Genomic DNA, 20393 nt, shown 5'->3' on the forward strand with positions numbered 1-20393 from the left:
CTTTCTGCTCCACTACTTTCTCAACTTGACAAGCTGGTTTTCCAGGCTGGCAGATAGCAGCACTTGTCGGGTAGAGTGCATGCCACAGCTTGGAGAAGTTGCTTTGGAGCAGACCGATGCCAGTGCCGATGTGCTCAGTAGGCAGGAAGCCTCGGGGGACTAAGGTCAGTGCAGCTTTCATCCGTGTGCCCACTCTGTCTCCTACCAGGTGCGGAGCCCGTCTGCGGAATGCTCTGACCACTGCTGGCGACAGCTCGATGCCACCATGGGTCATGCAGAAACAGCAGCAAAGATGTGCACGTGCCCTGAGCGAAGGCTCCAGCAGCGGACAAAATCAAGCAGATAACGTTGGTCCAGTAGAAGTAAGGCAGAAGTCAGCCGGGCAGCTGGTAAGAAACATGGCTAGTTCATATGCCCTTCTTGGAGGCTGAGGAGAGCAATTCCAGCAGGGTAGTGCTATATTTGTAAATGTGCTTGTCAGCCTGCTTAGCGCATATTTGAACATTGCACAAAGAACTGCCCCAAGGAAATTAAGATCTGGGCTCTGATCTTCAGAGGTATAATTGTGCTTGGTAATGAAGGGTTAATTCAGCTTCTGCCTTTCTTGAATGTGCATTTCTTTCACTGGAGAGGCCAAGTACTTCAGACCCTCCCACACTGGAAACAAAATTATGCTCAGCATGCCTAAACATGTTTGTTGCTTACAGGGTCTTAACTTTTTTCCTTGAACAGTAGCAACTGAGATATTTTGTCTGGGAGCCATGTTAGAAGAACGAGTCCCATCGGTTTCGCAAATGCAGGTGGACTTGGGTCTGCTGAAAGATGGCAACGGTTATTGGCTTGTTCTGTTCTCTGGCTCAGAGCTTCATTCACAAAATGCAACTGTCTCTCATTAGCCCTGCAAAGTAGATCTATTGGCTGCAGACAAGGATGTTTCAGAAAGGTTCCCTGCTATCGCCAAATTCTCTCCCATTGTTACAGCACGTAATATGATGTGACTAATCGGTTCTCGGAAAAAATAATTCCTCTTCACCCTGCTAGAGAAAATCGCTGGGACTTGCTTCCCCATTGCCACGAGCTTTGTGGAAACATTTACACCTGTGAAAAGCTAATGAAAAAAAATAGTTATTAAATATGCTGGAGTGGCTTTAGTAATGTCTCCAGGCAACTTGCACAGGAGTAAATGATGGTGCAGGACTGGAAAATCAAGGTCTGTTTATTGAAAGCAGTCCTTCCACTCCCAGGGTCAGGCCTGTGGTTTGGAAGATGATACAGGCAAGGTCTCAGATGAAAAACAGGTTGTGCCTGTACTTTTGAAATCTTCATTATAACGTGTTCTTGTGAGGATTAACATTCTGTAGTAAGTCTTCTGTTTTATACAGTTAATCTGACACTTGCCAAATCATAGAAGAAATTGTGTATGAGAATTAATTTTGTTCCTCGTTGCTCTATTTACTTTGGAGGTCACTTCTTTCCTCTTTACGCAATATAAGCAAAACCCACCAGAGCAGAGCTTTGATCTATAGGCAATCACAAACCTCATTAAAACTGACAGGCACGCTGGCCATGCTTCGTTCAGGAAGGAACAATTAAGTTCTTTTATGGCATCAGGTAGCTAAAAACTAGAAACCGCTGCCCATGGCACAGGGCTACATGGCCAAGCACTACGATGAGCTCACTTGTATGAGCAAGCACTAATTTGGGGAAAGTCAGAGAGATTTCTCCAGGGATTGCTTGTGAATGCGGCAGTAAGAGCACAGATTGGTCGCAGCTGTGTTTGCCTATGTGCATGTCTGGGACCAGAAACACCACACGAGAGCCAGCAGACAGTGGGAGAAGCAGTGGTGCATGGCCCTGAGAAAAAGCCAAGGGACAGCTTCTTCTGGGCAAGCATCCTGGCTAGAGCAGCAAACTTGGACTGCTGCATAGCACTCCCTCCCATGTGCTTCCTCTGCATACAAGGAAATGGGCTGTGGCTGTACATTTTTTTGTAAATAAATGGGATTATGCTAAGGAGAGAACTGAATTCATCATCAATTCCCTTCCCCCTCCCTCCAACCCGCAGGAAAATCAGGCAAAGTGTTAACTACTATATGGGTCAAAGTTCTGTTTGTAAAACTACAGAGCTTTTCAGTACTGGTAAAACAGTCATCGGAGACCCTGCAGATATCAAGGCACTGTCTGAAATTCAGTCCTCAAAACGGCAGTTGATCATTTCAGTCGCTGACAATCCTTCGTGGATCATTAATGCCTGGTATTTCTACAATGCATATTAAAAGGAACTTTTATGGAACAATAACAAGAAATTGCTTTCTCTGATCCCTCATTTGGAGTGTTTAATAGAGTCCAGATGTATCTATTGAAAAGAAATGTAGTCAGATACGATATAGTCATAAAACTTCTATACACAAAAATGGTGTTTGATACATGGAGCTGCTTTGAATAGTTTATTTGTGTTGTCTTACAGCATCTTCTTACTGAGCTGCTATCAGCATCAAAGCTCTTGCAGATTTATTTCCATATTTAGGTCCCCACAGCAACTGCATAGCACATCTTAGATCGTCTCTGTCCATTTGAGGCTATGCTCACGCAGCACAGCTGAATAAAGCAGCGTGCTTCAAGAAGTCACTGTCCCAACAACGGAGTGTACTTTGTATATACTCTGACACCTCTGCCACAGGATGGAAAGCCTTAACCTCCTTCAGTGGGAAGTGAAAGGCAGGCTTGCAGCCAAGGATAAGACTGGAAAATGCCCTCAACTCACCTCTTTCCTTGGTGTTTCACCCTAGGAGACAGTTACACTCTGACAGGTCTTTGGTAGCGTGGCTTCAGAGAAGCCTTACTGATGGGGAATACAAACCTGGGGGGAAGGGGGATCAGGAGGAAGATACTTTTAACTCCAGCCACCTTTATCGATCAGTTTTGTGTCACACATCTTCTCCAGCACAGGAGATGCCTGGAATGAGCAGCCGGTGTGGGTGAAGGGCAAGGCTGTGTTACTTTTGGCAACAGCACTGGCAATAGCTGGCTGGAAGCATTTGTGAAGCTACATCCTGTAGGGTTTATGCTGACGTTAGTCCAGGCTGCCACCAAAATGAGCCCTCTTGCTGGCTCATCCTGGCATCGGTATTTCTTCGGCTGTTGGATCAACTGGCTGCCAAAACTGATCCTGGTGAAAACTTTTTTACTTTTTTTTTTTTTTAAACTGGGTTGGCTTTCAGCTCTGTTGGCAAGAGGAACTAGCCTAACATGTGGCTGCATGAATGTTAGAGCCAGTGGAGAGGAGGCATCAGGAAACCATGACTAAGGGAAGGGAGAGGGATGGAATTATCTCTTTTGCCAGCAGCACAGTCTCAGCATGGCTTACACCCCTCCCCGCCAGCACTGAATCTACCCCTCAGGGTTACAGCTTGAGTCACACTAATGGCTCGGTTCCACAGAACAGGAAAAATCTTGGTCCTCTTTTCCTCGCTCTTCTGATGTTAGACGTGATGATTATCTGATTTTGCACTGAACTAGTTTAGCTTATTGAATCAGCAGAAAACTAACCCAGGCAAAGAAAAGAGAATAGCGTTCTGCTGGCTTAGTGGGTTGAATCAGCTCAGTAAAGCCTCTGCTGAGGGTGGTAGAGCTGGTCCAGGTGTAGCAGTAGCAGTCAGCTCTGAGGTCACTGACTGAACCACAGTGTGCAGCTTCGGTCTCAGAAGTCTCCTGTCATAATGAAGAGCCAGGATCTGGGTCCTCTCTGTAGTTTAAAGATGACAGTAGGTGCCATTATCTTACAACAAACACGGTGTTTGCCTTGTAAAGCTGGAAGTTGTCACTATTTTATAATTCCTTCCAAACTCCTACCCCTGTATTTTCAACCCTCCCATGGATAAGCAACATTTATCCTTACACCTCCCTTCAAGCTGGGCTGTTTCTTTGAGCCCCAGTTTCCCTAGAGTTTGTTTCCTTATTAGACAGGGAAATATTGTCACAGATCTACTGATGCTCTTTTCCATCAGTCAGAACTTTTCTCTGAAGCATCAACAAATGGCCTCTGATGCTGCTTCGAGAAGACATTTTGTGCTTTCAGATGCAGCAATGCAAGCTCATAAGCAAACTGCTATTGAAAAACCTATTTAAATAAAAAGGCATTTACAAAATGCTTGTAGAATCATTGAATGATAGAACCACAGAATCATTTAGGTTGGAGAAGGTCCTTAAGATCATTGAGTCTAATTATAAACATAACACTGCCAAGTCCTCCACTAAACCATGTCCCAAAATGCCACATCTACACTTCTTCTAAATACCTGCAAGGATGGTGACTCAACCACTCCCCTGGGCACCTTGTTTCAGAACTTGATAACCCTTTTGATGGAGTAATTTTTCCTATTATCCAATCTAAACCTCCCCTGGAGCAACTCGAGGCCATTTATACAGATAGATAGTATAGAAAGATGAACTTAATGTGTGTAAAACAGTTGCGTGCAACAATATCAAACAGCGAGAACGCCCACACTGTATTTGCTCGTGCTCAGGACAGCCACAGTACGCTGCCTCGGCATGGTCTCTATGCTCCAAGCACTGAAATCCCATGCTGCATTTGCCCAGAAGTTCAAGCTTTTATCTTTGGCAGAAGAAAGACCAGGTAGGGAGAGACAAAATCATTTTGAGATGGTCCTAATGAAGAGGAGATGTCCCGGGTGGGCAGGTCACCACTCTGATGCCTATACAGCTCCTTCTTAATTTATAAGGAGACAAATAAGCTTACGCTAGCCCGAAGAATTAATGGAGAGTAAAATATACTCCAAAAATGTATCAGGAAAAACATTATATGAGACATATATGAACCATAATGACTAAGGAATCTAAAATGCCATGTTGATAATACCTTTAACAATAAAATGAAAGAGAAGATTATTAGAATAAAGAGGTGCTGGCCTCTTCTCCCAAGTGACAGGGGACAGGACAAGAGGAAATGGCCTCAAGCTCCCCCAGGAGAGGTTTAGGCTGAACATTAGGGAAAAAAATTTCACAGAAAGGGTCATTGGGCACTGGCAGAGGCTGCCCAGGGAGGTGGTTAAGTCACCTTCCCTGGAGGTGTTTAAGGGATGGATGGACAAGGTGCTGAGGGGCATGGTTTAGTGTTTGATAGGAATGGTTGGACTCGATGATCCAGTGGGTCTCTTCCAACCTGGTGATTCTATGATTCTATGAAATGTCTGTTGAGAAAATGTAGACAAGGGGGCTACACTTGGAAAAGATAAATGACTTGGAAACTATTCCCATTGAGTCTAGCTGAGAGGGCAGCCCCGCTTGAATGGAGGCAGAAGGAGGGAAGGTAAGGAAGAAGAGTGCTTCTCCTCTTCTGAATGCAGTAAATTGGAGAACTACTGCTTCAGTGTGATATTGAATGGCTTTTTAAATGCAGATTCCTAAACAACTGGAAGAAAGATGTTAGGTGCACCAGGGAGCTTCATTTGATAGAAACATGATCTAACCTGCGATGTTAAAAACAAAAATCCTTTTAAAAAAAGGGATATCAAGCTACCAGAGAGTGTCCAGAGGAGGAACACAAAGTTGGTGAAGGGTCTAGAGGGGAAGTCATATGAGGAGCGGCTGAAGTCACTTGGTCTTTTCAGTCTGGAGGAAACTGAGGGAGGACCTCATAGCAGTTTACTGTTTCGTCACAAGGGGAGGAGAGGAAACTGATCTCTTCTCTCAGGTGACCAATGACAGGACCTGAGGGAACGGCAGGAAGGGACAGGGGTACAGGACACTCGAGTACATGCGTTTTGGAACAGCTTTTGATGTGTTTCACATAGTCTAACTCCAAAGCAAGTTCAGTTTGGCTTTGATGTGCCACCTGTTATGTTCCCTGAGAACTAAGAGAAGGGCTGCAAGGAAAGATAACCATCCCAAAGATTCTCTGCATTTCCAGGTGCAGTTTTACCGTCCCGCAACTGGAGGGTCCTCCCAGGTAGCGGGGGATTCTCCGGGCAGGATCCCTCTTGCCCCAGAACTACTTGCTGTTATTGTAGGAGTCCTGCATAGGGCTGCCAGCCTGCACTATGCTCCAACAGACTCACCAGAAAGAAACAGCACTAAAGCAAACAGGAATGTGTCTCCATTCTTTTGGAAGGATAACTCTTACAAGAGGCAACTGAGGGAACTGGGGTTGTTTATCCTGGAGAAAAGGAGGCTGAGGGGAGACCTTATCACTGTCTACAACTACCTGAAAAGACGTTGTAGTGAGGTGGATGCTGGTCTCATCTACCAAGTAACAAGTGACAGGAAGAGAGGGAACGGCCTCAGGTTGCACCAGGGGAGGTTTAGGTTGGAGATTAGAAAAAAAATCTTACTGAAAGAGCAGTGAAGCATTGGACCGGGCTGCCCTGGGAAGTGGTGCAGTTCCCATCCCTAGAGGTGTTCAAAAAGCACATAGGCACGGCACTGTGGGACATGATTTAGTAGTCACGGTGGTGTTGGGGAGATGGTTGGACTGAATGACCTTAGAGGTCTTTTCCAACCACATCCAGAGAAGAGCAACAAAGGTGGTGAAGGGTCTGGAGAAGAAGCCTTATGAGAGGCAACTGGGGGATCCAGGGTTGTTTATCCTGGAGGAAAGGAGGCTGGGGAGAGACCTTATCACTATCTACAATTATCTGAAAGGTGGTTGTAGAGAGGTGGGTGTTGGTCTCTTCTCCCAAGTGTTAGATGATAGAACAAGAAGAAATGGCCTCAAGCTGCTCCAGGGAAGGTTCGGATTAGACATCAGGAAAAAGTTCTTCACTGAAGGGGTTTGTAGGCACTGGACCAAGCTGCCCAGGGAAGTGGTGGAGTCACCATCCCTGGAGGTGTTGAAAAGACAGGTAGATGAAGTGTTCAAGGATCTGGTTTAGTAGCGGACAGGTACGGTCGGGCTTGATGATCTCAAGGGTCTTTTCTGGGCAAGCGATTCTATGAGATTCGGTTGAAGCTCCTCAGCAGGATGGGCATGTGGGGCTGCGCCTCGGCCTGAGCGGCCTGAGCGGGTGTGTGGGTGGGATGGTGCCCGGCTGGGGTGGGGCAGGGCCTGGCGGGTCACAGTCACAGCAGTGAAGATACGGAAGGAGCTAAGCCATGCGGAGCCTTGTTCGTAGTGCTCTTGAGTGTCCTCCTCGGGATGAGCCGTGCCCGAAGCCGTGCCCGGGCCTCCCTGGGGAGAGAAGGCAGAGCCGGAGAAGGAGCCTCCGCCGAACACCCACCCGACCCCGCTCCCCGGTGCGGCCGAGCCGGCGCTGGTTTTGCAGCCGACGCCCTCGGGAGGCGGCGCCCGAGCGGCCAAGCACCGCCCGCTGCCCCTTGGCCCCGGGGCCGGCGATCGCGGGGCGGGATGAGCCTGCGCCGCGGCCGGGAGGAGGGGCCGGGGCCGCCAGCGGTGAGGGGAGAGGGGCCGCGGGGGCCGGGACCGGGTGGGGGGCAGGAGCTTCGTGTTGGGGGGCAGCCTGGTGCCGGAGGGGGGGCAGGAGCCGCGTGTTTGGTTCCAGGGAGGACGGCAGCCTGGTGTTTGGGGGTGTCCGGGTCTCCCCGGGGGCACCAGCAGTGGAGGCAGAGCGGCCCCTGGGCGGGGGGTGGGGGGGTGGTGTCGCTCTCCTTAGGTTTTTTTGGTTGCCTGAAGACCTGCGGCACCTGGAGGTCAGTCATAGAAGCATAGTATGGTTTGGGCTGGAAGGGACCTTAAAGATCATGCAGTTCCAACCCCCCTGCCATGGGCAGGGACACCTCCCACCAGCCCAGGCTGCCCAAGGCCCCATCCAACCTGGCCTTGAACACCTCCAGGGATGGGGCAGCCACAGTTTCCCTGGGCAACCTGTGCCAGTGCCTCACCACTCTCATAGTGTAGAAATTCTTCCTTATGTCTAGTCTAAATCTGCCCCTCTCCAGTTTATAGTCATTGCCCCTAGTCCTATGACTACAAGCTTTTGTAAACAGTCCCTCCCCAATAGTGGGGGGATGGTTTGGGTTGAAAGATCACCCAATTCCACCCACCCTGGCATGGGCAGGGACACCTCCCACTAGATCAGGTTGCTCAAAGCCTCATCCAACCTGGCCCTGCACACCTCTAGATGAGGAGCAAGGGCAGCCCATAGAGAGCAAATGCAATGGAGACATGTGGAGAGACCCTGGGCAGCAGAGGCAGCTGGCCCCTACCAGGCCTGGCTGTGCCACAGCTTCCCTGGGCAACCTGTGCCAGTGCCTCACCACTCTCATAGTGTAGAAATTTTTCCTTATGTCTAGTCTAAATCTGCCCCTCTCCAGTTTATACCCATTGCCCCTGATCCTGTCACTACAAGCCTTTGTGAACAGTCTCTCCCCAGCTTTCTTGTAGCCCCTTCAGGTACTGGGAGGTCGCTATAAGATCTCCTTGGAGCCATCTCTTCTCCAGGCTGAACAAGCCCAACTCAGCCTGTCCTCGTATGGGAGATGCTTCAGCCCTCTGACCATCTTTGTAGCCCTCTTCTGGACCCGTTCCAACAGCTCCATATCCTTCTTACATTGAGGATTCCAGACCTGGACACAATACTCCAGGAGAGGAATAGAGGGGCAGAATCACCTCCCTCAACCTGCCAGCCACGCTTCTTTTGATGCAGCCCAGATATGGTCAGCCTTTTGGGCTGCGAGCACACATTGCCAGCTCATGTTGAGCTTCTCATCAGTCAGGAATCCTTCCTTGTTAAAATGTCTACACTCACCCTTAGGTTGCATTTCCTGGACAGGGTGAGTGAAAATCCGTTGCTGCTGGAAGGAGGAGCTCCTGTCTCCCTCCCTCCTGCCTTATCTGTGCTGCACCCTTTCTTGGGCTGGTTCAACACGCCAGCCTGGCAGAAGGCTGATGGCAGTGCTCACAGGGGTCTTGATAAGGACTGGGGCCCTTGCAAAAGAAGTAAGATGGAGACCTCTCCTGACTCGCTCAGCTGCTTGTGGAAACGCAACTTGACTGGGTCAGGCTTTATTTAGAGTGCTTACGCGCCACTCATGGAAACTTGTAACTCAAGAGTTGTCTTTTTGTTTTGTTTGAAGCTTAGTGGAATTTTGGGTTTGCTTTCAGCTTGCTGCTGGCTGATAAACTCAACTTCTGTGCTGAAAAGCATGCTCAACGGATTTCTCTCTGGAGCGTGGGAAAAAGCTACTGTGGTTGGTCTTTGCATTTATGGTTTAATTTGTTTTGCCATTCTTCTTCCTAATGACAGAACTGTGCAAGCTGCTTTTTCTGATGGGTGACATCTGCTGGGTTTGTACCCAGAGAGTTTATGGAGCTCAGGTGAAAGAAGAAACCACTGTTCCTCTTGGGCCTTTGAATTCTAGGGCCATCCAGACCTGGATCAGAACTTACACAGAGAAATTCCCAATGGAGAAATAGAAATGTTGCTAATACAAAGGGATGTTTCAAGCCACAGGCAAATTAATATCCTGAAGGAGGCAGAAATTCCCCTGTCCCAAATAGGCATAAAGGCTGTCAGTATTTTTGGTTTGGTGTTGCTGGTGTGGCAAGAGTGGAGGGTAAAAGCTCTTAGGCTTGCCCATTTCTTCTTTTAAAATCCTGGAGTTTTAATGTTGTCAAGTAATGGTTTTAAAATTCACTTATATTTATAGAGCGTAATTATTCAATTGGCTAAGTGGGATTGTGTGCACCAGGACAGTTTAATTTGGATCATGAAGCCATTTTGTGTATGTATGTTTGTATTTTTAGGGGCTTGAAAGCCTTCAATGTTTGTCCTGCAATTTTGATGGAGTGTGTTGTAGTAAGCACTTTGTGCAGCGCTTTCCCATCCTCACTGTCAGGCGTGCAGAGATCCCTGACTAAGAAGTAAAATCCTCCCTAGTAAGGGAGATGGACCAGAGTAAATTTTTTTCTGGACTGTGAATTTCCATTTACTGAAAGATGGAGAACTGTCATTTTAGTTTCATAATTATTATCCTCTTAACACACGAACAGAACTGATCTTTGTGCTACTGTTATGGCTGAAAGCTATGAGTACAAGTTGGAAAGAGGGGATGATTCATAAAGAGGAAGACTCAAGACTATGGGCAGCACAAAAGCATCCTATTCCTGTCATCCGTTTCTTTTTAGCAGTAGTTTTAGCAGTAGGAAGAGGATGGAAGAGAAACCTTGACTGGTCTGGCACTGAGAGGTCCTTCAAAATTACTTGTCACAGAAAGGGAAGTTTCCGAATGGGGTCTGTGGTCTTACAGGAAACCTTAGGTGGCGAATGGAGTCATTAGACATTTTCTCTGGGGCTTTGTCCGTAGCTGTAATGGTGCCTTCTTCTGCCTAGTGACCTTAGTCCTGAGGATGAGAGGAAAAGCTGGCAACTTTTTCAAACTCTCCTTATGCAAACAAGCTTGGGGAAATACCCCTCCTCTTCAGCACTCGTGAAGCATGGGCGGTTTGCTTATTCCTCTCAAGAATGGCTCTTTTACTGTGAAGCCTTGCTGGCACTTTATGTGTCCTCTTGTTAAAGAACCTGAGAACTGACTTTGCCTTTCTTCCCTGCAGTTGTCTTTGCTTTGGTGTTGATTTTACTGCTCTTCTTATCCTGTACAGCATGGATCTTGCAACTTTCGCTGTGGCTCCTCTGTTTGCCCCTTTTTATTCCTTTGAGGGGACAGGAACCTTAGTAATAACGTCAAAACTAATTAAAAGAGCTCATTCGTATGTCTTACTGTTACAGGACTACTTTGATGCTCTTTTGTGTGATCTATCTTTTAATTTGTAAAAGGAATTTTGTTACATACCTGTATGAATACGTGTTGTATAATCGGGAAGGCATTTTTGCAAGGGAAGCACCTTTCTAATTATAGCTCCAAACTAAAGTGTTGGAGAGGTTTGGCTAATACAAACCGTCACCCGTTTTGGTCTTTATTTGCTGTTTGTTTTCTTACGGTGTGCTGTAAATCACAAGGTGTCTGCATCTGAGAACTTGGCTTGTGTTAGAGGCACTGGGAGGGTGGTGTGCTGGGTCCCTTCTGAGACTTTCCAGTGCAAAGGAGCACGTAATAAATCCTCTTCCCTTAGGTCCTGTCCACAAAAAGAAATTGCTGAGGCGTGAATGCTGTGAGAACGGAATTGGAAATAGAGATTGCAGATGAGTGAAAATGGTTAACAGTTTTGTTTCATGATGAATTATTGAGGATTATGGGGAGTTGTTCTTTGAAATATTCTTTGTGTTGAGTAGCTCAGGGGTAGCACATTCACTTGGTTATTTACAAATATTTCAGGAGTAAGAGAAAAGCGAGCTTTTTAAGTGGGTGGTGACTCCCCTTTGTTTTGTCAGGTGGAGCGAAGACCCACACCTGTAGCTGAAGTTGTGAAGCTGGGTTTTTTTGGTCACCTTTAATATTGCCTTCTTACAGTAGTGGTGTGTGGGTTTTGAAACTGTAAGATTTGGATGAGTTGAGCAAGCAGAGTAATTCATCTTAGCAGGGCTTACTAGCTGGGTAATCTTTTGTGAAAAATCACTGTCTGGGTATTGCACAGACAAGAAGGGTGTAAGTCTTGAACTGTTACTATGAGTACATGATTTATTTTTGTTCAAAGTCCTTTCTGGGCTTGGCAAACCTTCTTTACCTGCATTCTAACCAAGAATCCAAACTTGGTTCTGCCTGGACACCCAGTCATTCTTGCGCCTGCCATCTGGTGGCCAAATACCACAGCAAAATGAGCTGGTCGCAAGATTGCAGCGGTGGCTGCGTCTTAAGGATACTTGAGAAAAAAGTAGATCCTTTTCTTCCTGAGCTGCCTGGGATGGAGATCAGTTTTTGCATGGTTTCCTTGGAGGAGAAATAAATTCTAGAAGTTCTGTTACCATCTTTCTTCTCTTTCCTAGGATATGATGGAGCTCCTTGAGGAAGATCTCACCTGTCCCATTTGCTGTAGCCTGTTTGACGATCCTCGAGTCCTGCCCTGTTCACACAATTTCTGCAGGAAGTGTCTGGAAGGAATTCTTGAAGGAAATGTGCGGAATGTGCTTTGGAGGCCATCCCCTTTCAAATGCCCCACGTGCAGGAAGGAAACTCCCGTTACTGGAGTCAACAGCTTGCAAGTCAACTACTCCCTGAAAGGTATCGTGGAGAAGTACAACAAAATCAAAGTAGCTCCGAAAATGCCCGTGTGCAAAGTGCACAGCGGGCAACCCCTTAACATTTTTTGCCGGACAGACATGCAGCTCATCTGTGGGGTTTGTGCCACGCGAGGTGACCACACAAAGCACGTGTTCTGTTCTATCGAAGAAGCTTATTCCCAGGAGAAGCGGGCTTTTGAAACCCTGTTTCAGGGCTTTGAAACTTGGCGTTGTGGAGATGCCCTCTCTCGGCTGGATACCTTAGAAACCAGTAAGAGGAAAGCCCTGCAGATGCTGACCAAAGATTCGGACAAAGTGAAGGAGTTCTTTGAGAAGCTGCAGCACACACTGGAGCAGAAACGGAATGAGATCCTCTCTGACTTTGAGACCATGAAGCTTGCAGTGATGCAGGCCTACGATCCGGAAATCAATAAACTGAACACGATTCTGCAAGAGCAACGGATGGCTTTTAACATCGCAGAGGCCTTCAAAGATGTGTCTGAACCCATTATATTTCTGCAACAGATGCAGGAGTTCAGGGAAAAAATCAAGGTGCTCAAAGAAACCCCTTTACCTTGTTCCACTGTGGACATCAGCCCTACAATGAAGAACTTTGATACCAGCCAGTGGAATGGAATAAGACTAGTTGATGTGGACAAACTTTCCTTGCCTCAGGAAAACAACACCCTTAAATTCAAGATTCCCTCAGTCTTTTCGCGCAGATTTATAATGACCTCTCTTATTTGTTTGCTTATTCTTGCCGTCACCAGAATGTCCTTTGTGGAGTCAGTCGTTGACAATCTCCAGTGTTGGAAATCTCAGTTCTTTACAATTGGCTTGTCCTATTTGGCAGATACGGTAGAGATAGCAGATCACGCAGTCTTCTACTGGGAACAAATGACAGATGGAGCCTCACTTCTAAGAGAAAAGTGTAAAAACTATACGTTAGTCGTACTGGATAATGTCGCACAGTTTGTGTGCAAATACAAACTGTTGTGAAGGCCCTGCTGAAATGTAGGAACTAGGAGGGAGCTGGTGAAGAAAACATAGAACTTCGTAAAATTAATTGTTCTTTTAAGACATCCAGTGAAAACGCTTGAAGATTCAAAGCGTTTCCAAAAGAAACTGGGAGATAAAGTGGGGCTTTGAAAAACACAGTGTTTCTGGATTCTTCTTTCAGTGGTGTTTATGGGAATATTACTCACTGTCAATCACTTTTCCTACAGAATATAGAGTCAAACTGTGTATTTAATTAATGTTAATGTAATTGTTGAATAAGATAAGTGTCACTTTCTGAAAGGTTATAGTTAAAAAAGCTTTTTTCCTAATTGGGAAGGGGCCTGTAAACACGAGGAATAGTTGTGACTGAAGAGAGCGCTGTAGCGAGAGGCTTGTTGAGGACTGCAAAGTGCAGAGTGCATCGTTCACCTTCTGGAACCATCTTCTATTTGAGGATGTACTTTTTGGATAACCAAATGTTGTAATTATGCTGTGCATTCAGATTACTGTAGATACTGGTTATTGTTTACACTCTCTATACAGAAATATATCTTCAGGGCAAGCATAAATTCTAGGGGTAAAAAGAAATCAGCTGAAGTTGGCAAGAGAAGAACGAGCTGCAAGATGGTACATACTGTGCAGGTTGCACGTACTTTGCAGTTTGCTTTTCCAGCATCAAATTGTTGGAGTATCTGAGCTGTCTTGTTAGATACACGTTTCTCTGAAGCCACACGTTCCTAAAAAGGGGCCTTAATGTAAACAGTTCAGTGCGGCGAAGGGCATGCACAGGCCAGCCATGGCGAGGCAGCTTTGCTCTGGCCCTACAAAGGTGGCAGGTAGAGCTGTTTCTCTCTGCTCTCTCTGTCCCTCCAGACAGTAATTCCAAAAGCCAGGAGAAGTGATAGGATGATTCCTTGGAACAGAGTGCCTAATGCGATAAGAGCATGGATGTCGTTGGTGTTCAGAAGTGCTTTGGCACTGGGACATACATAAGCTCTCCTGTTACCATATTTTCATGTAACTGGTTTCAGGGATTAGTTGGGTTTTCTGAGTGCATTGACTTGGCTATCGGATAACAGTGATTTAAAGTGAACTGTAAGCTTGAGTACTCTGAAGTTCCCTTCTTTAAGAGCATACGAAACTGAAATATATTGCTTGAAGCACATCTAACCTCTTTTTTGCAGTGGTCCAGTGAACAGCAATATATAGAATGGAAGCATTTAGTTGACATTTCTGGGAAACAAACGTAAGGCTTGCTGTACTTCAGGGATGTTTGTTGGCCTCTCTCAAGATTTAATAAGTTGTGACGGTCAGTTCACTGTCTTCCAGTAGTCCTTGCAAGCTGTTCATTTCAAAAATCAAACATTAAATTCCAAGAATCAAAGTTTCCAGGCAACCAAACCCTGCAAACAAAACTATTGTACATGATATTTACATCTTCGTTGCCCGGGAAGCCTGTTGCCGCTCCACACTTCACTCCAAACACTTGCTAAAAGCACTGAGTGGTCCTCGCAGCGGCAGATGACTCGCAGTTTAGGAAAGATCAAGTCACAAACACGTAAATCAGAGAGTTACAGTCCTTAAGTGGCTGAGATAGCAATGAGTAGCCAAGAGGTTGTTGTTCTCAACGTAGGAGGCATGAGGTTTGTAACCCGGGCTTCTACCTTGCAGCAGTTCCCTGAGTCCAGGCTAGCACGGATGTTGAATGATGATGACAGAGAATTCAAGCTGGTGAAAGGAGAGGTTTTTGTGGACAGAGATGGAACTTTATTTAGTTACGTCATGGACTTCTTAAGGACTCTCCAGGTCTCCTTACCTACTGATTTCTCAGACTATCAGAGGCTGCAGAGAGAAGCAGAATTCTACGGGCTTTACCCTCTGGCTGACCTCCTGAGCCAGGAACACTTGCTGAAACCAAGGATGGAGATCTTGGAAGTGCGTTTTTCTCTCCAAGAGATGCAGGCCTTTTTCCGGATCTTTGGTTCCTGCAGTACCACTGTTGAGACGCTAGCTGAACAGATCACTGTGTTTACAGGGCAGCAGTCAGGACAGAGCTGGAACAGCCCTTTTCTTTCTCAGAAGCCACTCGTTCCACATCCTTTGGAAAGGCCTTCTCATCATGACATGGTTCTTCGCTGTGGTTCTGACTATGCTGGTGACCAGTTTGTGACCAGGTACTCTCCCTAGTGTTAATTCTCATTATGGAAATGTCTGTGTGATTTCTAGTTCATGAAGGACACGCTACGTGATAGCAGAGCTCCTTGTAAAGAAGTTGTTGGAGAGCTGTCTGAAAGAGAAGCAATTTGTTCCCTTCTTTCTGCTAGTTTAGTGTTATCTTTTTCCATTTGCGAAATTTCCAGTTTAATTTAGAATCATAGAATAGTTTGGGTTGGAAGGGACCTTAAAGACCATCTAGTTCCTCCCTACACCCCTGCCATGGGCAGGGACACCTGTAATTTTTGTGACATGGATTTGCCTGTTCTTCAGCTTTCTAAAATACTGTTCTCTATGTTTGGTTTTGAATTCTGTGGGTCTTTCTCTTTTTCTGTCCTTTTCTCCTTGCTTGCTCCGCAAGCTTTCATTTCATGACATTGGTGACCTTCTAGAAAGCTGGAAAAACAGAAGGTAAAATGAAGCAAAGGAAGCAAAATAAATAAGTAGTAAGGTCCTGGAGAAATCTAAAATCTCCACTAGTTCATGGTCCAAAAGACTTTCATGTTGAAAAGAGGGTGAAAAGAATAGCTAAACAGAGTTGGCTGAGCACCAGTGGAGCTGAGATTGTAATTCAGGGACAGGAAACCCTTTGTAGAGCCTTTTAGTGGGAGGGGAGGGAGAAGGGGTAGATTATTTACTATGTGTTACAGAGTGGCTTTTCTTTGAATTCAGAGCCAGGTTCTGTTTTTATTAAGATTACTGTATATTGGTGATTTTTGTGATAGCAGTATCGTATTCTAATGACAACTCACATTTTTTAAAGAAGCTCTTGCTAGATACCTCTATTGTATGGAGACACATTCTTACTGCATAAGAAAATGCAACCTAATTTGTTCTCTGTGGCTGTTGGAACATCTGGAATTCGATGGAAATTTCATTTAAGTATTTCCAAGAGGATTTTTCTCTATCTAAATCTGTGAATCAACACAGCAGTCCTTTGGTTATTAAACAAAATGTTTATCTTCTAACTTTCTTTAGCTGAGCAAGTAGAAGAAAAACTACCTTGCATTTGCAAAGCAGCCTACATTTATACACCAACCCCTCGTTTTATAACGTATCACTAATTTTAATGGACTAACAATTGGTTGAGTAGATTATGGCAACTTAAATAATGGGAAAAATATTCCTGATTCTGTCCTTTATTTCTTCAGACTCGGTAAAAATTTTCCTTTGCAGATCAATAGGAAAGCTTACCTTGAGTAGTGACATAAGTCGAATTTGATTATGTTGCCTGCTGAATTTCTGTTGACTTGGTCCTTGTGGTGCCATGGACTCTTTTGCCTTTTTTTGTGCTTCCCATGACCCTTTGGTGTACTTTCTGCAGCCTATGGAACAGTTTCACCCCTGTCAACATCGGTGTTTTGTAATAGTATTTTTACCTGACTTCTTTTCCTCTTAAACTGTACTTTATATCAAGTAAAATCATTTGAGGCGATGTGAAAATGATTTGTGTACTTGTTCCACAAAACTTGCTGTACAAGGTAACTTTGCAATAAATGTCACTGTTTCTAAGAGAGTTCGTGTGTAATGGAGTGTTGCTGTGGGGGTGAACGTGGCTTCTCTGTCCTTTCCATCATCTCCTCTTAACCTGGAAAGCTGTTGCAGCGCTCTTTGGAGCGTGCATTCTCCTCTCCTTTGTGGAATGAAATGAGATGGAGGTTGTCGTAGCTGTTCCTTAAGAAATCAAGTCTTGGTGTCGGGATGAGAGAGAAGTGCATTGTCTCCACCATGGGACTAGACAGGCTGAGAATTGCTGTTCTTATAACGAGGGAAAGACTTAAACTGTCCTCAAAGGAGGAAAAGAATATTCAGAACCTTTAAATTGTTTTAAAAAATATTGATTCCATCCTTCAATAAGTAATTAGAATGCATTGTAACTAGGGTTTTTTTTCTGGTTTTAGGTATGTTTCCATAAAGCCTGATAACAGAAAGCTGATTAACGGTACCAATGTGCTAGGCCTCTTGCTCGACACGTTACTCAAAGATGGATTTCGCCTCATAAGCACCAGGACAGTCTCCAGTGAGGAAAAGGTGGAATGTTACACTTTTGAAAGGACGAAGAGCCCCGCAGGCCTGGCCCTCGACGTGCACCAAACCCCAGGGAAGTCCGGGGCCTCGGGGGCAACGAGAACCCAAGCACAGAAAGGGAAATAAAGCCTTTTCCTTTCGTCTTTTGAAGGTGGAAGGAGGGTGTGTCAGCACTAGTGGCCTTTTTTTTTGTTTGAAACTATTGAGGGAAGTTACAAACAAACAATATTTTTTTTTGTTTTTAAGTATTTAGAAAAAAATCCCTTTCCTGCCTTTTACCACTCCACCCTCTTCAACTCTAAAAGGAGAGCCACAGAGTCAGTATGGGTTTTGTGGACCAGATCCCAGCATATTCAAAGGTTATTTTTGTTTTTTTTCTCTGTAACTAAAGTTTATAGGATCATAGAATCACTTGGTTGGAAAAGATCATTGAGTCCAACCGTTCCTGTCCACTGTCAGAACTTGCAAAAAATCAGCCATTCCTTCTAGAAAATCTTTCTAGATTTTCTGTGCTGATCTGTAAGTAGATTTTAAATATGTGAGAATAGATGAAGAAATAGCAGCTTGACACAAATGTCATCCGCACAGTTTGGAGAAGTTGGCTGGAGGAGGAACTCGAGTAATTGCTTCTACTTTCAAAAGATACATTTAATGCTAATACTCCTTGCGTGAGCTGGAAGTGACATAAGGGACACCCCAAATCCTATTGCTCTGTGGCTCCAGACATGAGAAGCTTTGGGAAGCCACCACTAGTGTCCAATAAATAATGTGTTATCATCTCTTGCAGAGTACTCTGTCCTCTCTTCCCACTCCGAAGGCCTTAAGCTGCTCTTCAGTGCTGAGAAATAAATGACAAAGGTCTTTGTGAACAAAGGGTCAGTTAATTTTTAGAGCTCTGACCACAAAAAGAATGAAAATGTGATAAATGCTCCTTTGGAGGGAAGAGTGAGCACCAGTGTAAACAAAACAGTACGAAGGGTTTTTTAATGCTTGTTAATTGCAAAATGTATTTAGGAGGAAGGCTTGCCAGAAGTGGCATTTAAAGCCTTGGGACTGTTAACTCTGTACAATGCCTTGTGAAAATACCAAATTTAGCTCAGGTACGTGGAGAGGTAAATTAACAAGGCCTTATAAATTAAGAATCTTTTGCCCTCCCTTCAAGACAGGGAAAGAAGATAGCAATAACTTCAAGAACTCGTTATTTGATTCTGACTTTGGTTGTTGATAAAACACCATCGTTCCAACATTACAAAGAGCCAAGTAGAACTCACGGGGGCTTCCTTGGCTGACTAATTGCATCTAGCTTCTCATTAGCTTTAAAATGGTAATTTATTGCTTTATTTGCAGCAGTTAAAAGTGAGGACCGGTGGTGGGAATCACTGGTCTGCTTCTTGCCCTTAGGAGTTTCCATGAAATGGATCTTCCCAAGCTGCTGATGACGCTATTGGACATCTGTTTTCTTTTCATAAAATGGTTTGGGTTGGAAGGGATCATGAAGGTCATCTAGACCAACCCCCCTGCAGTGAGCAGGGACAAAGAGCTTCCTCCACAGCCTTTCCCCAGGCCAAGACAGCCCAACCAGCTCTGAAAGAATCAGCTCCAGTCTTTTGTTCCTACTGTAGTGGGTTTTAGCTTGATACAAATTCAGAAGTTCAGCAGCAACAATGAGTTCCTCTTGGAGCCTTCTGGGTTGAGAATAATGTGATGGTGGGACTAATCTCCCCCATGGCTGGCGATGATCCAGTTGGACAGAGTGCAAGATAATCTCACCTGGGCTCCCAAGAAAGGTTGGACCAGATGATCTTTCAAGGTCCTTCCCAGCCTGGGCTGTTGGATGGTTCTCTGAAGCCCTCCTGTGCCAGAAGGCATGTCTGGTGGACTTGGAGGCCAGGCTGTGGATGGCGGCGTTGGGGTGACATGTGGGACGGCTCTCCCAACCAGCTGCTCTGCTACAAAGACACCGCTCCTTGTTTTCCAAGTTTATTTTGAGGGACGTGTACTGACTTTCCAAAAAATTCCCACACCTCAACAAGGGATAAAGCTGAAACCCGTGAGAGGTGTTGAGTGAGTCAGTGACTGGGAATATTATTCATGAAGAGAATTCCCAACGACAGGAAGAAACACAAGGTGAAAATGACAACTTGTTAGAGGGAAAGGAGAAAATAGGAGGCATATTGAAATGACTGCTGATAACAGAAGTGTAAATGAAGTGAGTTGAGTTTCTGGACCCCTTCTAGTAACAAAACCAGGCTCTTTTACCACAGAAGTTAGTTTATTTTCATTGCTGTAGCAGCCACTCTGAACACTGAAGTTTGGATTTCTTTTTTTTTCAAAGTGAAAGAAAATATGAAATATTTTCATATTTTAAAAGCCCTGGAGTTCAAAGAATCATAGAATCGTTTGTTTGGAAAAGACCTTTGAGATCATTGAGTCCAACCATTCCTACTAAATCATGTCCCCAGGCACCTCATCTACCAGCCTTTTAAACACCTCCAGGGATGGTGACTCAACCACCTCCCTGGGCAGCCTGTGAAAGTGCTTGATAACCCTTTCTGTGAAGAAATTTTTCCCAATGTCCAATCTAAACTTCCCCTGATGCAGCTGTATGCCATTCCCTCTTGTCCCATCACCTGTTACTTGGGAGAAGAGACCAACACCTACGTCTGCAACCTCCTTTCAGGCAGATGCCATTGGCCTTCTCGGCCACCTGGGCACACTGCTGGCTCATATTCAGCCACTGTCAACCAACACTCCCAGGTCCTTCTCTTCTGAGCAGCTTTCTAGCCACTCTTCTCCAAGCCTGTAGCACTGCACAGGGCTGTTGTGTCCCAAGCGCAGAACTCTGCACTTGGCCTTGTTGCCCCTCATCCCGCTAGCCTCAGCCCATCGATCCAGCCTGTTCAGATCCCCCTGTGGAGCCTCCCTATTCTCAAGCAGATTGACACTTCCACTCAGCTTTGTGTCATGCACACACTTGCTAAGGGTGCACTCAATTCCCTCATCTAGGTCATTGACAAAGATATTGAACAGGACTGGAGCCAGCACTGAGCCCTGGGGGAC

General features: G+C 45.4%; 2 protein-coding genes across 3 annotated transcripts; both read left to right on the plus strand.

The window, feature by feature from the left end:
* TRIM13 (tripartite motif containing 13) lies at positions 1-13300 on the plus strand. Of its 2 annotated transcripts, none has more exons than XM_069881467.1 (2): positions 1-362; positions 11859-13299. In XM_069881467.1, exons 1-2 carry the CDS (start codon positions 117-119, stop codon positions 13089-13091), a joined length of 1479 nt encoding a protein of 492 aa, XP_069737568.1. In that variant the 5' UTR covers positions 1-116; the 3' UTR covers positions 13092-13299. The 2 variants fall into 2 exon arrangements, with proteins under 2 accessions (XP_069737568.1, XP_069737571.1); XM_069881470.1 differs by having other exon boundaries at positions 5-164; positions 11859-13300.
* A 93-nt stretch (positions 13301-13393) lies between these two features.
* On the plus strand, positions 13394-17552 carry KCNRG (potassium channel regulator). Its single transcript, XM_069881555.1, has 2 exons — positions 13394-15265; positions 17207-17552. The coding sequence occupies exons 1-2, from the start codon at positions 14691-14693 to the stop codon at positions 17457-17459; spliced, it is 828 nt and encodes a 275-aa protein (XP_069737656.1). The 5' UTR covers positions 13394-14690; the 3' UTR covers positions 17460-17552.
* Positions 17553-20393: the final 2841 nt, after the last annotated feature.

Source organism: Phaenicophaeus curvirostris, chromosome 1 (assembly GCF_032191515.1).
Source record: "Phaenicophaeus curvirostris isolate KB17595 chromosome 1, BPBGC_Pcur_1.0, whole genome shotgun sequence".
Classification (NCBI taxonomy): domain Eukaryota; kingdom Metazoa; phylum Chordata; class Aves; order Cuculiformes; family Cuculidae; genus Phaenicophaeus; species Phaenicophaeus curvirostris.

Excerpts from the sequence above, each read along its gene's own strand:
- TRIM13 (XM_069881467.1), top strand. The coding sequence starts at position 117 with ATGCCAGTGCCGATGTGCTCAGTAGGCAGGAAGCCTCGGGGGACTAAG. Across the intron at positions 363-11,858 it reads ATAACGTTGGTCCAGTAGAA|GATATGATGGAGCTCCTTGA; the intron begins GTAAGGCAGAAG and ends TCTCTTTCCTAG.
- KCNRG (XM_069881555.1), top strand. The coding sequence starts at position 14,691 with ATGAGTAGCCAAGAGGTTGTTGTTCTCAACGTAGGAGGCATGAGGTTT. Across the intron at positions 15,266-17,206 it reads GGTGACCAGTTTGTGACCAG|GTATGTTTCCATAAAGCCTG; the intron begins GTACTCTCCCTA and ends TTCTGGTTTTAG.